This window comes from Anguilla rostrata, chromosome 13 (assembly GCF_018555375.3).
Source record: "Anguilla rostrata isolate EN2019 chromosome 13, ASM1855537v3, whole genome shotgun sequence".
Classification (NCBI taxonomy): domain Eukaryota; kingdom Metazoa; phylum Chordata; class Actinopteri; order Anguilliformes; family Anguillidae; genus Anguilla; species Anguilla rostrata.
The window spans coordinates 31,387,056-31,405,095 of record NC_057945.1 but is presented as its reverse complement, the minus strand read 5'-3'; the positions used below and the strand labels follow the sequence as shown (position 1 = coordinate 31,405,095).

At 38.6% G+C, this 18,040-nt stretch overlaps 2 protein-coding genes across 5 annotated transcripts in view; both read left to right on the top strand.

The window, feature by feature from the left end:
• Window positions 1–1,110: 1,110 nt before the first annotated feature.
• On the top strand, window positions 1,111–2,853 carry foxl2l (forkhead box L2-like). The gene has a single exon (XM_064306365.1). It carries the CDS (start codon window positions 1,164–1,166, stop codon window positions 2,055–2,057), a length of 894 nt encoding a protein of 297 aa, XP_064162435.1. The 5' UTR covers window positions 1,111–1,163; the 3' UTR covers window positions 2,058–2,853.
• Window positions 2,854–3,929: 1,076 nt separating this feature from the next.
• Window positions 3,930–18,040, top strand: part of pik3cd (phosphatidylinositol-4,5-bisphosphate 3-kinase, catalytic subunit delta) — a 40,289-nt gene continuing 26,178 nt past the window's right edge. For 2 of the 4 annotated variants that reach the window (XM_064304329.1, XM_064304328.1), the window contains exon 1: window positions 16,445–16,750. The gene's annotated coding sequence lies outside the window, so the exon portion shown is untranslated. Of the gene's footprint in view, window positions 4,087–16,444; window positions 16,751–18,040 lie in introns of those variants that run through there. The other 2 variants (XM_064304330.1, XM_064304331.1) reach the window with 2 other exon arrangements.

Sequence of the window (18,040 nt, the reverse complement as noted above, 5' to 3'; positions counted from 1 at the left end):
ACGTTACAACAAAACATTTTGTTTCAGTTATGCATGTAAGAACATATGTTTCTCCCTTGCGTGCCTGTCGTAGCCTAGTCTTTTCAATAAAAAAAAAAATAAACAATTAGGTTTACGTTAGGGTACAAAAATGTATAGTCCACAATTTAGGTTGAACTGTCAGTTTATTTCGTTTAACATTACCCTGGCCTGGATAGGCTATTGTTCATATTAATCAGCCGATACATTTCTCCTGTACTATGCTATGCGTCGTTCTGACAAAGAGCATCTTCTGATGAATTAAATTTTACTGTAACGTAAATGCTATATTTGCGCTTTTTAATGCATGACATTCACTGTTATGACATCATGTAATGACAGTCATTATGTTATGTTATGCCATCTACAAAATGTGAATATCATAATAATAATACTAGTCCTACTATAATAATAATAATAATAATAATAATAATGATTATGATGATGATAATAATGGTATAAAATTATTATTATTATTATTATTATTATTATTATTATTATTATTATTATTATTATTATTCATTTTAATTCACCTTTGGATTTTTGTTGTTTCTGGTCTGTGTTCTTAAATGAATTTTCTCAAAACATATGCTTTATGCATTTACGTTTTCTCTGCCCCAATCGTTGTTAAATTACAGCCAACCATACATTATAATATGGAAATGCAAAGTCCAGCCTATGTCAAAACATCTGCAAATAGACTACACATATAACAACTGCAATGCACGTAACCATTTGACGGCATTGAGGGCATTGGGGTAACAGCACGTACCCAGGATCTAAGTGAAATATTCACTTCGAAAAGAAAACGTTTACATTTCGTACTGACATTATTTTCAGGACACGAGGTAATTTGTTTACTGTAGTTTCCCACGGGAACATAAGCAATGGACAGTGGCTTGTCAAAACATATGATTGACCGCCACGTGAACCTGAACAAAAATGAAGACTCTTTCGACCAGAAGTATGTTAGAAGTTGAATGAAAAAAAAGTTTTCACCTACTCCGAGAATTTTCTGTGGGAGGGGTTTACCCACTCCAATGTAACCACCGGGACACTGTTTGATATGCCATTTCGCGCAAGAGCGTGCAAAATAAACTGGCTGGCTTGCTGCCTTAACTGCTGTTTGAGAAGAAAAAACAGAGATGATGGACAGATTTCAGGACAGCGAGGACTGCTGTGGGCAGCAGAACCCAGACGGCACGGAGAGTACCCAAGATTTGGACTCCATCACGACGGTCAGTAGTCCGGGCTCGGGCGATGGTAGCGGGCAGAAAGGGGATGAACTGGACAAAGTGGACGCTTCTCAAAAGCCCCCGTATTCATACGTGGCCCTTATCGCAATGGCTATCAAAGAGAGCCAGGAGAAGAGGCTGACACTCAGTGGGATTTATCAGTTCATCATCACCAGGTTCCCCTATTACGAGAAAAATAAAAAGGGATGGCAAAACAGCATCCGGCACAACCTCAGCCTGAACGAATGCTTCGTAAAGGTACCCAGGGAAGGCGGTGGGGAGAGGAAAGGTAATTTTTGGTGTTTGGATCCTGCTTTTGACGATATGTTCGATAAAGGGAATTACAGACGCCGGAGACGAGTTAAGAGACCGTACAAACCTCCGCCTGTCCCGTATTTGCCGGGGAAGCCTTACCTGAACTACCCCGATGGCTACTACTTGCACCACAATCCAAAGTACTTGCAGACACCTTTCGTCGGAAGCTCATGGTCTCTTCCCCAGGCCAGCTCCTTGGGCCAATCCACATCTGTGAACTATCAGCACTTGCAGTCCACCAGCGGAGACACCAGCCCGGTGTCCTCAGATGGGTTTTCCAATTCTTCAGTGAACTGTTGCCATAGCCATCTACACTCGTCTTACAGCCCATACTACCGACACCCGAATGTCCTCGTGTCTCACAACAGTAGCCCGTATACGGGCATCACCCAGTCAATCAGTCCGAGTGCTGCAGGGTCCACTGGTAGCTACCACCAATTATCCTGCGCGTGGCAGCCAGACATGTCGATAATGCATTACTATGATTAGTTGGACTTGGATTTTTGGAGTTCTTTTTTTGGTAAATATGCATTCGGTTCTGTGCGTATTTCGTGTTAACTGTTCTTTTTTGTTCATTCATGTCAAAACTGGATTTCAAAGAGCAGAGGGGGAACTGCCTTGCACAGTTAAAATTACGATGAAGTTTAACGCTGTTCACTGGTTTACATAATTTTTCACCTCAACTGTAGTTGCGTTTAGCGGGACTCCTTTCTCTTGTTCAGCAAATAGTTTCTCATTTGGAGGAGGCACGCATTAATTACTCTAAAATGTGTTTAAAATATTCTTGTCGTCATTCATAGCTGTGGAACAGAACGTCATTTTGCAACGTTGTTGTATTGTTTCCCGTCCATTTCGAAGTTTCTTTTATTTATTTCATTTCAGTAGCTATAACAGATTCTACATGATTTGTTTCATTTATTGGCAACAGCCTATTAAATAGTCATAAAATTGGCAATTGTGTCATGTTTTTTTATTTTTAGAACCAACAGATCTAAAGATTCCTTATGTTTTAAGAGAAAATAATTAAAATCAAGGTTTAATGTGAATGTCACCGCTTGGTAGCCTGTCTTGTGAGACTGAGATTGCAACCGTGACAGTTTTTCTTGTTTTTGCAGGTTTACTTGTCTTGGCATTTGCATTATAACTGAATTTTGTACAACTTACTGGAACAAAAAAACGTGTTTTGTTTGTTTGAAATATGTTTAAAATGTTTACAGGGTAGCCTAGCCTTTATAACATATTTGTAATAAAATATTTGCAAATATATTTGAATGCATGTTTTTTTTAATTTGCAGTTGTTGCTTTCTATGGTTTCTTGTTTGTTCATAAACGGTACAGTGTATGTGAAACTTATTAAAACTTCGCTATAACCTGTTTTAATTTTAAACGTGTCAGATTTAACCAACCGAGCTACGTCCATTATCGCCAATCTCATCCACTTCCACCAAAAACCAAATCTTCGTGTCAATGCTGACCAGCTTTTAGCGGTATTTGCCTGGGGAGAGTTTGGGTTCTAGGCCTACAATAGAAGTGATACCGTACTCATGCTGGTTTACTCATTAACGTATTCGCAGATGCAAAATGGCCAGGACAGTCGGCTAAATCCAATCAATTTTAATTTGATGCAAAGACCTTGTCCAGTTTTCGATATAGCTAATTAATGCAATTGGAAATACAATTACCTAAATTAAGTAAAATCTATTGAAAATCCTGACTAAACTGTATAATGTCATAAATTAGTGAAATGATTGGTAGCTATGTGATTCATTAAGCATTTGTTTGAGCGTCTATCAAGCAAGGAGGAAAGCGCCACCTGGTGCACAGTTTTTAAATTGTGCAATCTAGTTTTACAGAATTATGACTGCACAGCAAATTTGGGTGTGTGGTCCAAGGAAATATTACAACAATGCATAACTTTTTTATTACTATTATTATTATTATTATTATTATTATTATTAATAATAATAATGCGTGGCTCATTATAATAATAGGCTATTCATTTGATTTTTACCTTCCATAACAATGTGGCTCACTGTAATAGAATTAGATTGCTTCACAGCATAGGTCAGACGCAACTAAACATGTAAATTCATCATATGGTCTTGCTTGGCATTGTCCAGTATCTGAAGCGTAGTATAGCCTACCAGCAACCAGAAGCAGTTTTATATATGACGACATGTTGTCCACCCTTGATTCTTACGTGGAAATGGCTCGCGTGCACTTGGATTCTCATGGTCTTCCCGTAGTCAGTAAGTAATCACAGTAATGGCAGAGACAGAAATGTTCACCAGGTGGCGCTGTTGCAGAAGTGAAGCCGACGAGATGTAGTCCATTTCCGTTGATTGGAACGGTCTGACTTGTTTATCACCATGGCGGGGGTTATAGTCGCATGGGCAGTTTTGAGGCTTAATAAGGAACTCGGAACAGATGCTAAGGGAGGAAGTTGGTTATGGTAGTGACTTACTGGCAGGCGTTTTTACAAGGCACTGGGTTTTCCTGCAGGAAGAAAATGGATAAGGTGAGCCTTTTCTTCACCTCATATTTTTAATTCATGTCATGTTTAGGTACATAACAATATGTACCTAAAGTCAGTACTGATTATTAAATATTCTGCGCAGTTCCATTGCTGCATCGCATGATGTTGACCATGTCTTTTGCACAAATATACTAAATTATTAAGTAATGTTTTACCATTCTAAAGCCGTTAAAACATTTGTTCTTACAGCTTGTAGCTTTTATACGAACGCGTAGATTTACTAAGTCTGCTTTTGTACAGTGAATACGTGCGAAACCCCCAGGGTATTTCCCCAAGGTATCTTTAGGGTACTTCTACTTGAGCCATTAGCTTTAATTTGTTTGCAGTTTTGTATGATACAGTATTGTGACCACGCAACAAAATTTTCTTTTTGATGGCAAAACACCCGCAGGACCTTTGGGACACTGCATTTAAGGTTAGCGCTAATTACGAATCGTCATTTAGTCAGTCAGCCCTGCCAGATTTGGTTCCTGAGGTGACTCTGTAACCTGACCGGAAATAAATTTTCCATTGTTTTCATTTGTTGAAGATGAATTCTTTATTCCTCAGCAACATTTAAGGTGTGTATTCACTTTAACAGGGGAAATCCTATTTTAACATTTCTGTAGGGGAAATCCTTGTTTAACATGTGCACGAGGTCAGAAGTGTAACATGTCATACTTGGTTAATCTAGATATGGAAAAATTCCACCACAGGTTTGAAGGACTGTTTTACAAGATGGTATCAGTCATTTGCCCCCCACTGGTGAATATGTACTTTCCATCTCTGTGGATTTGTAATGCAAAGATTTATTTCTTGTGAAGTCTAGGTCTTATTGTTGTTTGTACGTCACAATGTGTTTTACAGAGATAAACTTACAATTTTATTAAATTAAACTAAAATGTAAATCGTACAGGGATTCATGTCTTCAGGTTGCCAAAAATGATTTAATGTGCAAGGAAGGTTACTCACACATTCACTGCAAAGTGGGGTTGAAGAAATTGCTTGATTTGTCGTGAAAATAGGTTTGGGTTTTCCCAAGAGTTGAGTTGAAACTTTTTGGAAGCGTGCATATTATTAAAATCTAACCTATTACCCATTATCTCCTCAGCACAGTATTTGTACATTTCTATATATGACATTGTACTAAGATGACTTCCCCACTTAAGAAGATATGCCAAAAAGAGAGATAAAGGCACCATAGTTGAGGATGCTGGGGGAGGGGAGGCCAGTGCTAAGTTAAAAAAAAAAAAAGAAGAAGAAGAAAAACAATACTGAAGACACAGACAGCCATTCTATCCAAAGTCCATGGAAATGCCCGTTCATTTACACTGTAGAAATGCACAACCTTGAGTGTTTATTCTCTTCTGCTCGGCGTTCTTTATTTGCCTCTCGAATCCGCCGTTATACAAGCAAATATGCGATGTCCTTGAAACCAGTCAAGAAATCAGCTGTGATCTCAGTGATATCACATCAGTGGCGACCTGACTGTTAGGCAGAGCTGCCTTCTGTGGTTGGTAAAACAGAATTGGCGAGCGAGGCTGACCTTTTATTTTACTAGTGTTTTGTCGCATGTCATTTTCCACTTAATATAAACACCATGACAAATGCTGCTGGCCTTATAATACTTTGTAATCTAGTCTAATCAATTCACGTTGGTGTCTTGTATTTCTCCATGTTATCACAGAATTCATAGATTTTAGTTTTTCTTTTTTACTCTTCTCTCTACGTTCATTATGTACTGCCACTCTTAGTTGCCTGTCCAGAAAGTCTGACACCACTCTTTGCCTTAGCTTACCAGGACTTGATCATCGTTGATTGATTGTTTTAATTTCATGCACCTCTAACTGACCAAAAGTAGACAAGGAAATGTCATCATATATATGACTAGTGTTACAATCTCTAAAATTATGCTTCATCAGTGTTTTGTTTGTGAATTGTAATGAGGCATTTGCAGTTACAGTAACAGATATCTCATTCATGGGTGTTTTTTTTTTTTTTTTTTGGGCCAGTTTGCTAAGTCATTCTATCAATACCTTGTCTTTTGAATCAAGCAACATTTTGAAATAATAAAAACATAGGTTTTTCCACTTTTAAACTTTCTGCCAGAAAGAGTCTAAGATATCGGCTTTGGCATTATGTGGTCAGATGTTTTTATTTTAATTCATGCAGAAAGAATATTCATGCCATATTTTTAAAAGTATTTAGAAATTTTATCATTTTTTGTGTCGTGGTCTGTAGAATGCAATGTATTGAAAGAGTTGTATCCCCAATAATTTTATACGAAAGACATACAGAATGATGGGTAACGGGGTTGTCGGAATTGCAGGTGATAGAGAAGCGTCTAGGACGGTCGTAGCTTTACTAAGCCCTCCTGTAACCAGTAGCCACCAAGCACCCCAAGATGTGGACACAACCAACAGTTTCTTTTCTCATTGCATGGATTAACTCAACAGTGTTAATACACGCAATGAGAATATGAAGGCCTTGGAAAAATGATCACCAAACAAAAAAACCGTCCAAGTAAACAAACTGATCCTGCATAAAAGATGTGATCATGAACTTCTTCAGTTGTAGCTTTGCGTTGCTTTTATATGCAGCTGCCCAAATTATTATTAAATATGGTCCTGATTATTAATTCAGATCCAGAAGCTTGTCGTTTGAAAAAGAACAAAGATGTAATGGGTGTTCTGCCATACTTGATGTAAAAAATATATTAGAACTTGATTGTAGGAAAATGTTGCATACTTACAAATATTGTACATCCAAACTTATTGTACAATACTGAGATATATTGCTTGAATTGAGTATAGAATTCCCAACATGTTGAATTTATTTAACTTTATTTGTGTTTCAACAAAATTAACCAAAAAGAATAATTTCTCAAATTACATATTTATTTCCAAAAAAAAAAAAAAAAGATCGCATCCCCTGTTTCCGTACTTTATACTGACCCTTTATTTGTAATGCCTTATTATATCAGCACGCATTGCATACAGGAAGGGATTTTTAGACCGTTCTCTCATGCAGAATCTTTCCAGATCCTTGAGATAATTTGGTCTGCTCTTATGGACTGTCCTAGACTGAGGTGGCCATTGCAAAATGATATTTCTGTGGCCAGTTGACCATTTCTTTGTTGTAGTTCCTGATGTGAGCATGGGAAGTCATTGTCTTTCTGGAAGATCCGCGTGTGGTTACGTTTCAGCCTCCTGGCAGAAGCAGCCAGGTTTTTGACTAAAATGTTCTGGCACTTGGTGAAGATCACCAAAATGTGCAATTTCTTTTCCTCCTAAACCGTCTATATCGCTGTGCATAGGGGCAACATACACTTGCGTCCTCTACTGGGAGGGTATACAACTGTTCCAGTGATTTTAAACCTTTTAATAATTTATTTAATAGTGGTGGGAATTTCATTTTATATTTTAGTTTTTCGTCCCCATTTGCCTCTTCATGTGTGTGTTCTCTGCCTTTACACATAGTGAAGAATAAAAAATGTATTTCACATGGATGTTATCTCATTTTTATACCTCAGTGAACCAGAAAGTCAATTTTAGGCCTTGTTTCATTTCCTAATACTAAGGCAAACTTTAGACAGTAGAATATTATTGAAGATTTTATTTTGTTTGGTTTATATGGTAAATAAAATAATTGTTAAGAGAACATTTTATCTGCAGTTTTATTAGAATGAAAGAATATAGTTTTCTGTGTTGATTATTTTTTTCTGACCTTTTTTGCTCTTTATCAAGAGTGCAAGTAACTTTGGAGAAGACCATATATAAAAGACATTTCTAAATTCTATATTTCAAAATGCTGCTTTTCAGTAGTTTATGCACACAGGCTAGTCCTGTCTCTCTGTTTAGACAGAGTTAAAAAGTTTAAAAAGCATTTTAGGGAGAAAGCCACTCAGTTTGATGTCTGTCAGAGTGGATATTAACTTCATTGTAAAGAAGGGTGTTTATTTGACTGTGTGTTTTTTATCTGAAGGATGAATAAGTGGCATGTATTGAAAGTTGTTGCTATGGCGATAGGAGACAGTATTGGGGGTCAGAGGAATAGGAATTCTATCAATTTAATTTGTTATTTTTGTTCATATCACTTTTATGTTTTCTTTTTACTTGGTTGCTGGCTTTAAAATGGCAGACTTTTAGTAGGCTAAAATGTGAAGGCAAACAGAAATGAAGGGGGAAACAAAATCTTTGGTTTTTTGGTTTTTGGTTCCACGGTTAATGACCAAAGCAGTTGAGCAATAGTGAAAACAGAAAAGAAGGGGCATCTTGGCTTCAGCTTGCCGGGATGACAGGAGAGTAAGAGCTACGGCTACAGTATCAAGCATCATTTTAATGCGTTTTACAAACTGTGTTTGTTTGGGGTTTTTTTAAGGGGGGGGGGGTGTGCGGGGGGTGCTGACACAGTTTTGAGCACAGTCCCCTGGTTTCCCCCTTTCAGTGCTGTTTGTTTCGAAACTTTGTTGTTACCGTAAGTGGCAGTAGCTCATCTGTGCAGTTCGCTGCTCTGTGGTGACTGGTGGGAGGAGCAGGGCAAGGAGGGTGTCGCGAGGGGGGGTGGGGGGTGGGGGGGGGGATGAGGGGTGGGCGGGAGGAGGAGGGGGGGGGAGTGGGAGGAGGAGGGGGGGAAGTGGGCTGCAGCTTTATTTGGCTCTGTATTCTGAGTTTCTGTTCTGCACTCTGACTTCCTGTTTTGTTTTTCGCCCAGCAGCACTGTTGCACTTTCTGACTGTGTGCGGCTCTGAACGCTTGACCGCAGACACTCATGGTTGTTTGGAACGCTGGTATCAGAAGGACTGTTTAAACACGCAGCAGTTGTGGTTCACAGGGTTTGTCTCAGTAGGTCTAGTCATCTAGCATCCCTTTACCCCTGAATGGGCTGTTTTCCAAGTGACCATGAGCAACGTGTGAATTACCTGCAGTTGTCAACATGGTTTGGAACTGAAACCTTGATCCATTGCATCCCAAGTATGATCTCCATAATGTTAATCATCAATACAATATTGACGGGAGGCCACCACCGGGGCATAGTCAGATTCTTGAAGCGTGCTAGAGATTTAGCGATGCCAGTCTTTATAGCTGGTACTGCTCGTGCAGAACTGTTTTAATGATTTTTAAAAGATTACTCTCTCAGCTCTACCATCTCCAGCCAACCCTGCATCCCTTCTACACAGGTGCGATATATGGCTGTTCATAGCGTACGCTCTCTACTGATTTTTCATTATCCTTGTTCGCTCTATTTGATAGCTAAACTTAATGTTGTGTGACAAATACTTCAGTAGCTAAATAGAAGTAAGTCCGTGTGATATCTAAAGTGCTTAGAAGTCGGTGTCAAAATAAATGCTCCCCATGTAGTGGAATGCTCAGACATTGCCAACTTGAGATTCTGCTGCTGGTGGACATGAGCGTATGTACAGCACATTACAGTATCTTACTGTAATGTTATGAACTGAATAATTTCCCATTAATTCAGATATGAAATATCAGATATTCACATTGAGGTTATTTTGAGTGATTCTTATTAAAAACAGATTTAGTAAGGTTTTAAGGGAATACATTAGTTGTGTTTTTTCTTAACTGCGTGGATAATTTTAAAACTGAAGTTGATAGTTTACAGTTCATATGCAGTACTGTGAGTTATTGTTTAAGGATGAAAATTAAATGTATACTTACCTTTGAAAATCAAATAAATGCAATGAGCTCCATAACTTTTGGGATGAAGACATTTTATGGCTCTGTACTCCATAATTTTAGATTTATAATCAAATTCATGTGTTAAAGTGCACATTCTCAGCTTTTATTTAAGAGTATTTTGTACACTTTGGTTTCACCATGTAGAAATTAGAGCAAAATTAGAAAATTCTTGATTTGCCAAGTCATTAATCCGATCTGAATCCAATTGAACATGCATTTCATATAGGCAGGAGTTTCAGGAGATGGCAGCAGTATGTGCCTGGCAGGGCATCACCAGAGAACATACTCAACACCTGGTGATATCTGTGGGTCACAGACTTCAAGCAGTCAATGCATGCAAAGGATATGTGACAAAGTGCTCTACAAACATGACTACTTTCATTTACATACTGTAACATTAATATGTCCAAAACATTATGGTGCCCTGAAATGGGGGGATTATGTATAAAAACTGCTGTAGTTTCTACATGGTGAAACCAAAATGTATTTAAAAAAATACCCTTTAATAAAAAGCTGAGAATCTGAACTTTAACCACGTGTGTTTTATTACAAATCGGTAACTGTGGAGTACAGAGCCAAATCAAGAATAAGAAGAAAAAAATTCTCTGTCCTTCACTAAGGCATAAGAAGATGAACTCTGTTTTATAATTATGTACTTTGAAAGCAATTTGGTCTTCTGGGGATATAATTATTAATTCATATATATATTATATATTTCAATAAAAAAAGTTAAGGTGTTATACAATGGACAGCATTTCTATCCATCATAATTTCATGGTTTCATTGCTATTTTCTAGTCTGTATTTTGATATTCACCCTGTCACCAGACACGTAAAGAGAATGTGATCCTGGTGCAAGGATCATAAATGTTTTTAGCTTGTTGTTTCACAAAGTTGAAGTTATGAGTGGGTGGGAATGGCAGTTATGGTTTTGAGTGGGAAGCGAGAGGTGTGTGGGAAGCAATGCGTTAATTCGAAATTCTGCCTTAGGCAACAAATATTCACGGAGTCTTGTGTGTTTGTTCTTGTGTACTTATCAGTTCATCTAAGTTTACTTGTGACAAAACGTCAGTTTTGTATACGTGTGTTTACGCGTGTAAAGTGTAATTACAAAGCACGTTAAGGAATGTCAGAATCAATTGACGCTGTACCACATGAAGCAATTTTTGGGCAGCTGTGATAAGATCATTGTACCCATTCACAGTGGTGGACTCAGGCTGTTTGAAGGGCAGGGGCGAAAAAATAAAAAAGGGCACCTACTGCACGACATGGGGCCCCACCAGCACGCAAAAAGCTGTGATGCATCGTGGTTTCTCACTTGGAAGGGCATCTAAGAGGGAACTTCATTAGTTTTTTTCATCAGAAAGGCACCTGTAGGGAACGTCAAGTTTATCCCATTGTAAGGGCACCTATATGGCACCACATCACATTTTCTCCACCGGAGGGGCATCCATTAGGAAACTTCCCCACATTCTCACGCAGGTAGGGACACCCTTTACAGCACTGCATCGCATTTTATCCACTGGAGGGACACTTCTCCATTAGAGGAGCACCTAATTGGGCACTTGATGATGTTTTCTCACCTGTAAGAGTACCCTATACAGCACTGCATCCCATTTTCTCTACTGGAAAGGGCACCCATTGGGACACTGTCATTTAGGGGCGGCATAGAGGGAACTTCATAACTGCACTCTTTTCCATTGGAAGGGCACCCATAGGGAACGTCAAGTTTAGACCATTGTAAGGGCACCTTATGGGGCACTGCATCACGTTTTCTCCACTAGAAGGGCATTCGTTAAGACACGTTATTGAATTTTCTTGCTCTAGAGGGCACATCATCATAATTTATTGCATGAAGGGGCACCCTAGAGGGCACTCAATCATTTTTTTCCCATGTGAAGGGCAGCCAATAGGGCACTTCCTCTCATTTTCGCCACTCTAGAGGGCACTTTTTCAACCATGGGGGCACCGGGGGGGGGCGGTCACCCTCTCTGCCCCCCCTGAGTCCGCAAGTGCCCATTCACTTTGAGGGGGTACGTACCTCGTCAAAAAACCCTGATCTGAGCATTTACGTATTTACATTATAAATATTCTCTATTGTATAACCGCGTCTGCTAAATTAATTTCTCAAAATGGCAGAGTTCTGTTAAAGATTCCTATTCTATTGCTACCTACCCTTTTTGAGAGAGGCCTTTTTGAGAAACTGATTTACAGACACGCTGTAGAAAATATGTGGAAACTTTGTTTTCTGCGGTACAGAGAAGCTCATGAATCTGGATTACCAAACTCAAACTAAAATAAATTCTACTGTTAGTGAACTAAAACATAATTTATTTAGGTTTCTAAGAGTTTTGATTGTGTATTTTTTCATAGAACATTACATCATTGCATCCCATTAGATATGGGATTATGCATTTTGGTTAAAGACATGTGATAATAAAACTGGGAGACAAATGTCTCTGCTGGAATTAGAGTCCAATCATGGTTTCACTTTCAGCTACTCTGACCAGGTTCCTCTTTCCTGATATATGGATGAAAAAGTTCTCCTTTTGAAAGTAACCGAAAACAGCCTCTTTTAGGGAGAGGATGTGAAAATGGATTTTTGTTTATGTTTTACATTTATTTTGGGCAGAATCATTCACTAAAATGTGTACTGTGCATTGTTCTTTTTTTTTTACATCTACATGTAATATCCTATACATGGTATTCAGCTTGTCGTCCCTAATATTTGTATGTAAAATTAATTACAAACAATACCACAGAGTAAAAAAATTCTTCCCGCATAAAATTCCAAGTATACATGCCTGAACTGATAACTTTCTCTTTGTCTAACTTTGTGTACAGAATATTCCCAGAGCCATTCATTGTAGCACAATTGCCTACTGCATTGAAGTACACGGATATTTCTTAGACACTCTGTGGACCCTTTGAACTCCCCCTGCTAAGAGGGAACCATCTGCTGCGCTGGGTTATTTGAACCAGATAATGAATCAAGCAGGGATGACATGCAGAAAGAGAATATCTAATTAATGTGTGCTTCTCCCAGAGCACAGCCCTGCCCTGTATCTCTCCAATCAAAGGGGTTCAGGATGGATGCTAGGCAGTCTGAGAATACCACTAGGGAGTTATACTAAGGGGACACCCTCATGTTTCTTATTGAGGCATTACTTAATGGTGACATATATTTTATTACTATATATTTAAATATCTGTTGCTCCTTGTGTGAAAATGTCTTCTGTATAATGCTATGGTAATACATTGCTTGAAATCAAGTATTGGTTTCAATATTTTATTCAGCACCAGTCCCATTAGATTTCTTGAAAAGGTTGGTTAAAGATATTTTAATACAGGTAATCTGGTTCCATCTGACCATGACCACATGCAAGGAAATTTAAGTTTCATATATTATACTATTTCCCTGTTAATTCTACATTTTTATTTTGTGGTCAGTTTGCACACAGAAAAATAACCATAAAAATAGCTATAATATTCCAAATGTTCCAAATACGTCCACCAAAAGCATACATACGGGTGTATATTAGTAATTTCAAATTTCCAAAGTTTCGCATGTATGTTTAATCAGTGGCTGTTGTGAATAAGTGGCTAGCTCTGCTAAAGCACTGTCACTCAGTGTCCGAGCCGGCCCATAGGTCTGTGGGGCCCTAGGCTAGATCTTAAAAACGGGGCCCAAAATATTAAGTAATAAAAATGATAAATAAAAAAAACACCACGCAGGCCCCTTAACCATGGCAGGGTGCGAGGCAGTCACTTATATACCCTGATGGACCGACCAGCTCTGTTCAGTGTGGTGACAAGCGCCACAGTCTGGTGTTCAATTGTGACCGTGCAATTGCCAGTTATAGTGGGCAGTCCCACAGTGTAATCGGCCAAAGTGTCATCCAAGGAGGAAGGGAATCGATCGGTTGGGTTGTCTCAATTTTATGCCAGAGGGATGCCTCTGGTTGAAGAGTTACCTGCGGTCTGCCTGCACAAGCAGTGTGTTAACTGTAGTCCTCTATCACCTTGGTTTTCCGGTTTTCAACAGGGGGGTCATTTTGGTTTTACCATGTCGAAATTACAGCACTTTTTAATACATAAAAGTGCTGTAATTTTGGGTATACTGGTTCGCTGTGCTGTGTGCTGGCTCAGGTGTAGGTGTGTGCTTCTCTAACCTGAATTTATGGGAGATCTTACAGTGATGGGAGGGACCTAAAAATATGAAGGAGGGTTCCTTTTTTTGTGGAAAGAAATAAAATTACTTTATTAAAACTGGTTCAAATGGTGTGTTAATTCCCTCAACACACTTCTGTTTTGAGGCGTGTTTGTTAGTGCCCATGCTGCACCTACCTATTTGTGTACAGTCCATGTTTCATCAGAGGTGTCAGTTCTGTAGTCGCCTGAGTAACGGACAATGATTTTAGGTTAACGGAGGCACACAAAGTGCTGTGAACATCCAGGCTGTGTGGTTTACAGAGGTGCTAAAGGTACATTAGAGGGCGCTAGGCTCATCAATGCCTGTTGCCGTGATACTGTACTTGTGTCTCTCTATAAGGGTGTCATGGCTGCCCCTGTCATCTTGTGTCATGCGCTGCTGTGTCACAGATTTGGCAGTACAACTGGATGTGTGCCCCGGGGTAAGTAAGGGACAACTTGGAATTGGTGAACAAAATGACAATCAATTGTTAATTTAGCATGGGGCTGACTGGGATGGGAGAGAATCTGGCTGTTTGTTTCTTGCATTGTGCAATAACGTGCATGAGAGTAACGGCAAGTTGTGCGTTTGAGTCCATGGAGCTGTTTATCATTGCCTTCAATGACAAAACTGCCATTATCTACCTCAATCCACCGTGTTGTGTTAAAATGTATTTTCCGTTATAGCACGCTATACATGTATTTTGTTTTAAATGTTGACTGTCCAGTTTGGTAATGGGTAAGTTGGACACTGAAAAATACGGCAGACTGAGCGGAACATCCACTCTTTTTAGGCACAAAGACGCACCAGTACCTCTTCAGCATCACTGATGTATATACAGTGCTGTAGCCATATCCACACTATTCAGGAAAGGCTCCAGTTGGAGCTATGACTCATGGGAAGGCTTTTCCCAGAACATCTATAAAAAGGAACATTGCAATGCATTAGGGCACTGTTATGGATTTTCCTTCTGTCTCTAGGCCTGTGCCAAGGGATTTAAAATGCTGGAATTAGCATAGCATAAGTAAATAAAATCCTTCATAATAAGCAAATAACATATTTGTTTGCCAAATGTATGATCACAGTGAAATGTAATAATTGTTTTTGTTGCATGAGGTTTGGTGTGTTGTATGAATGTGTGTGTAGTAGTAGTAGTAGTAGTCGTCGTCATAGTAGTAAAAGCAGCAGCAGCAGCAGCAGCAGCAGTAGCCATATATTTATCATGTGTGTTGTGTATATATATATATATATATATATATATATATATATATATATATATATATATATATATATATAAGGCTTAAGGTTATGGAGGAAAGTGAAACTTGTAATTGTTTTGACCCTTAGTTGCACTACAGATTACTCATGTTAACCAGATTGTGAAACTTTGAACATTGCTGTTTGTCTGCTTTTATAGTATGTTAAATGTTGAAATTTAGTTGTGTCTGTAATCGACTGCTGCTTTCTTGGCCAGGTCTCTCCTGAAAAAGAAATTTCTAATCTCAATGAGACTAACCTGGTTAAATAAAGGTTATATATATATATAATTTATTATGGACTTTACAGCATCTAAATCATAATGTTTGGGAATGTTGATTATTAAGTACACATAATATTTTATTGTAACTCGTATGCAGTAGTGCTTTGTAAACAGTCTAAAATTTACTGTTGCCCGCCAAAGTATGCAGAAACATATTTAACGTCCTACATTGGCATCCTGTATGACTGTAATACACCAGTGTTTAAACAGGGATGTGGCAGAGACACTGCCTGTTTTGAGGTGATAAGACGGATAGCTTACAGACAAGATGGGAGAAAGTCATAGGAAATTGGAAAATATGATCCCTTATGATCTGTGAGGACTGTCGTTGACGTACAATGTGAGGTCAGGCTTCTTATCTGCGTTTTAGGGCTTGGGCTGAATTTCATTTGTAAGGGATCATCCCTCATGTACTTTATCTCTGGGAAAATGAAACATACTCGCTCATTTTTCATGTTTGTGCGTGGGGTGGCACTAAAATACTTGTCTAGTCCTACCGCATTTCCTGTGTCATGTATTTTTTCAGTGCTGCTTAAGCGCACATTTATTTTTTGGGACTTTGATTTGATATACCATATTCACTTGTCATTTTTTGTTGTTCATTATCATTGTAAAAAATATTACACACATTACATAAACACATGGATTTTGTTGATATCGATTGTTAATCCTCATTCAGCTCAAACAGCCAATTATTTTTAAATTTCAATTTTTTGTTATAGCAAAATATTTTCTTTGGCTAACACTTTTATGAACCTTGTTTATAATGTGTGTTGTGTCTAAACTTATAAGCTTTGTTTTCCAACATTTTGCAGTAGCTCATATCAAAAGGAGAATTTTGTAGGCTATCTCTCGTGGATTTATGGGTATTTCGAAAAAAGTTTTTTGTGAAAAGATAACTTTTGAGACGGTCCCTATTCGTTCGAAAAGTCAGGTTTGTGGGGTGGTTGCAGCAGCTAAGCGAAGTAAGCGCTGTGCAGTTTTGCACTTCTCCCTCCCAGTTGACGAGAAACGGAACGCCATCGGACTCTAGTTCCTTCCATCACTTTCTTGGCCGTAGAGTCCAACAATCTACAGTAATTCGTCTTTTTTTGAGGAGAGCGGGAGTCATATTACAGTGAGATACAGTGGGCCGTCTCGTATGAGTTTATACTGAATGCTAGGCAACGGCTGTACTTGCTGTATAGAGATGGGCAACTAGCTAAATGGATCGTACGGCTAATCATCTTCAGCGAAGGCAAGTGACAAATCGTGTTATACACGATTAACTAGACGGTGTTTTAAGTGTTTTAATTGAATGTTGATCATTTTAGCATTAGATTCCTTGCCTAGAATATTGACATTGAACCCTGACATTTCAATTATACGAGGAATCACATTATTTTTATTATGCACAATTATTTCAATAGCTAAGATTCCTCCGCACTGTTGGGAGCCAAATATGTCGTTCCTTGCTTTAATCCGTGTTTTTTAATCGATTTTCCATATTAATTCATTTCGCTTTAAAATGTAACTTGAGCTCTTTGCAGTGATGACGGTTTATTGTAAAGTTCGAGTGACCGTATATTTCCATGTGCGGTTTATGCTTCAGCTAGTCTGAAGATGAAATAGAACACTCGTCGCAGCGATTAAAAGCTCTCAATTTTAACCTGTGTTCGCTGTTGTGTCTCTCAGGTGTTGCAGTTGATATTTCCATTGCAGTTAATTGCGGTGATGTGCATAGTATAGTGTAACCATTAACTTTCCAAGTTGTATTAAATTGACGAATGCATTGCTAGTAAACCGAGTTAGCCTACACTACACTTTTCTACACGCTAGGTGATTTAAAAAAAAATAAAGTAACAAAGGCCCAGTGGAACGACAGCGTTCTGATTATCTTCAGACACTGTCGAATTGAGTTTCAAACTCAGGCAAAAGAAAAACAAAAATATTTGTTCTGGTTCATTTTGAAATTTTAATGGAAAGATATGTACGTAACTTGGACACCCCCAAATGTTTTAACAATTCCAGGATTATTTACATAGACAACCACATTCACTTAGTTTCATTGCATTATATGTAAAGATTTACTGAAGGAAGGTTAAGTGCTCCAAACCTGCAACAGCAGAGCAGAGTTACTGAGTTTCAAGCTCACTTCCTTAACCACCATGCTGCTGTCTGAATTGGCTAGCTGCGTTCTTAGACCTCAACCATGTCTTTGCATGTACACGATACTGCAAATAAAAATAACGTGGATGAATCAACATTGTTTATTATGAGGGTGTGTGGAGAATAGGAAAAAAACTGGCTTTCTCTTAAGTGGAAGAGAGTTGGTGATTCTCTCTCCTCCCTTTTTCTCTCTTTTTCTTATTTTCTCAGTCCCTTTTATCCATTTCTCAGCCTGCTGCTGTTTTCCCACCAGTCTTATCAGCTCATGTACTTCCTCTGCAAATATTTTCTTTATGATCTTGATCTTGTGGCAGAAAGTGTAGCGTCATGTCGCAATCGGAGCAGACCGTTACCGGTAAGCCTTGTGCATGTTGCAAAG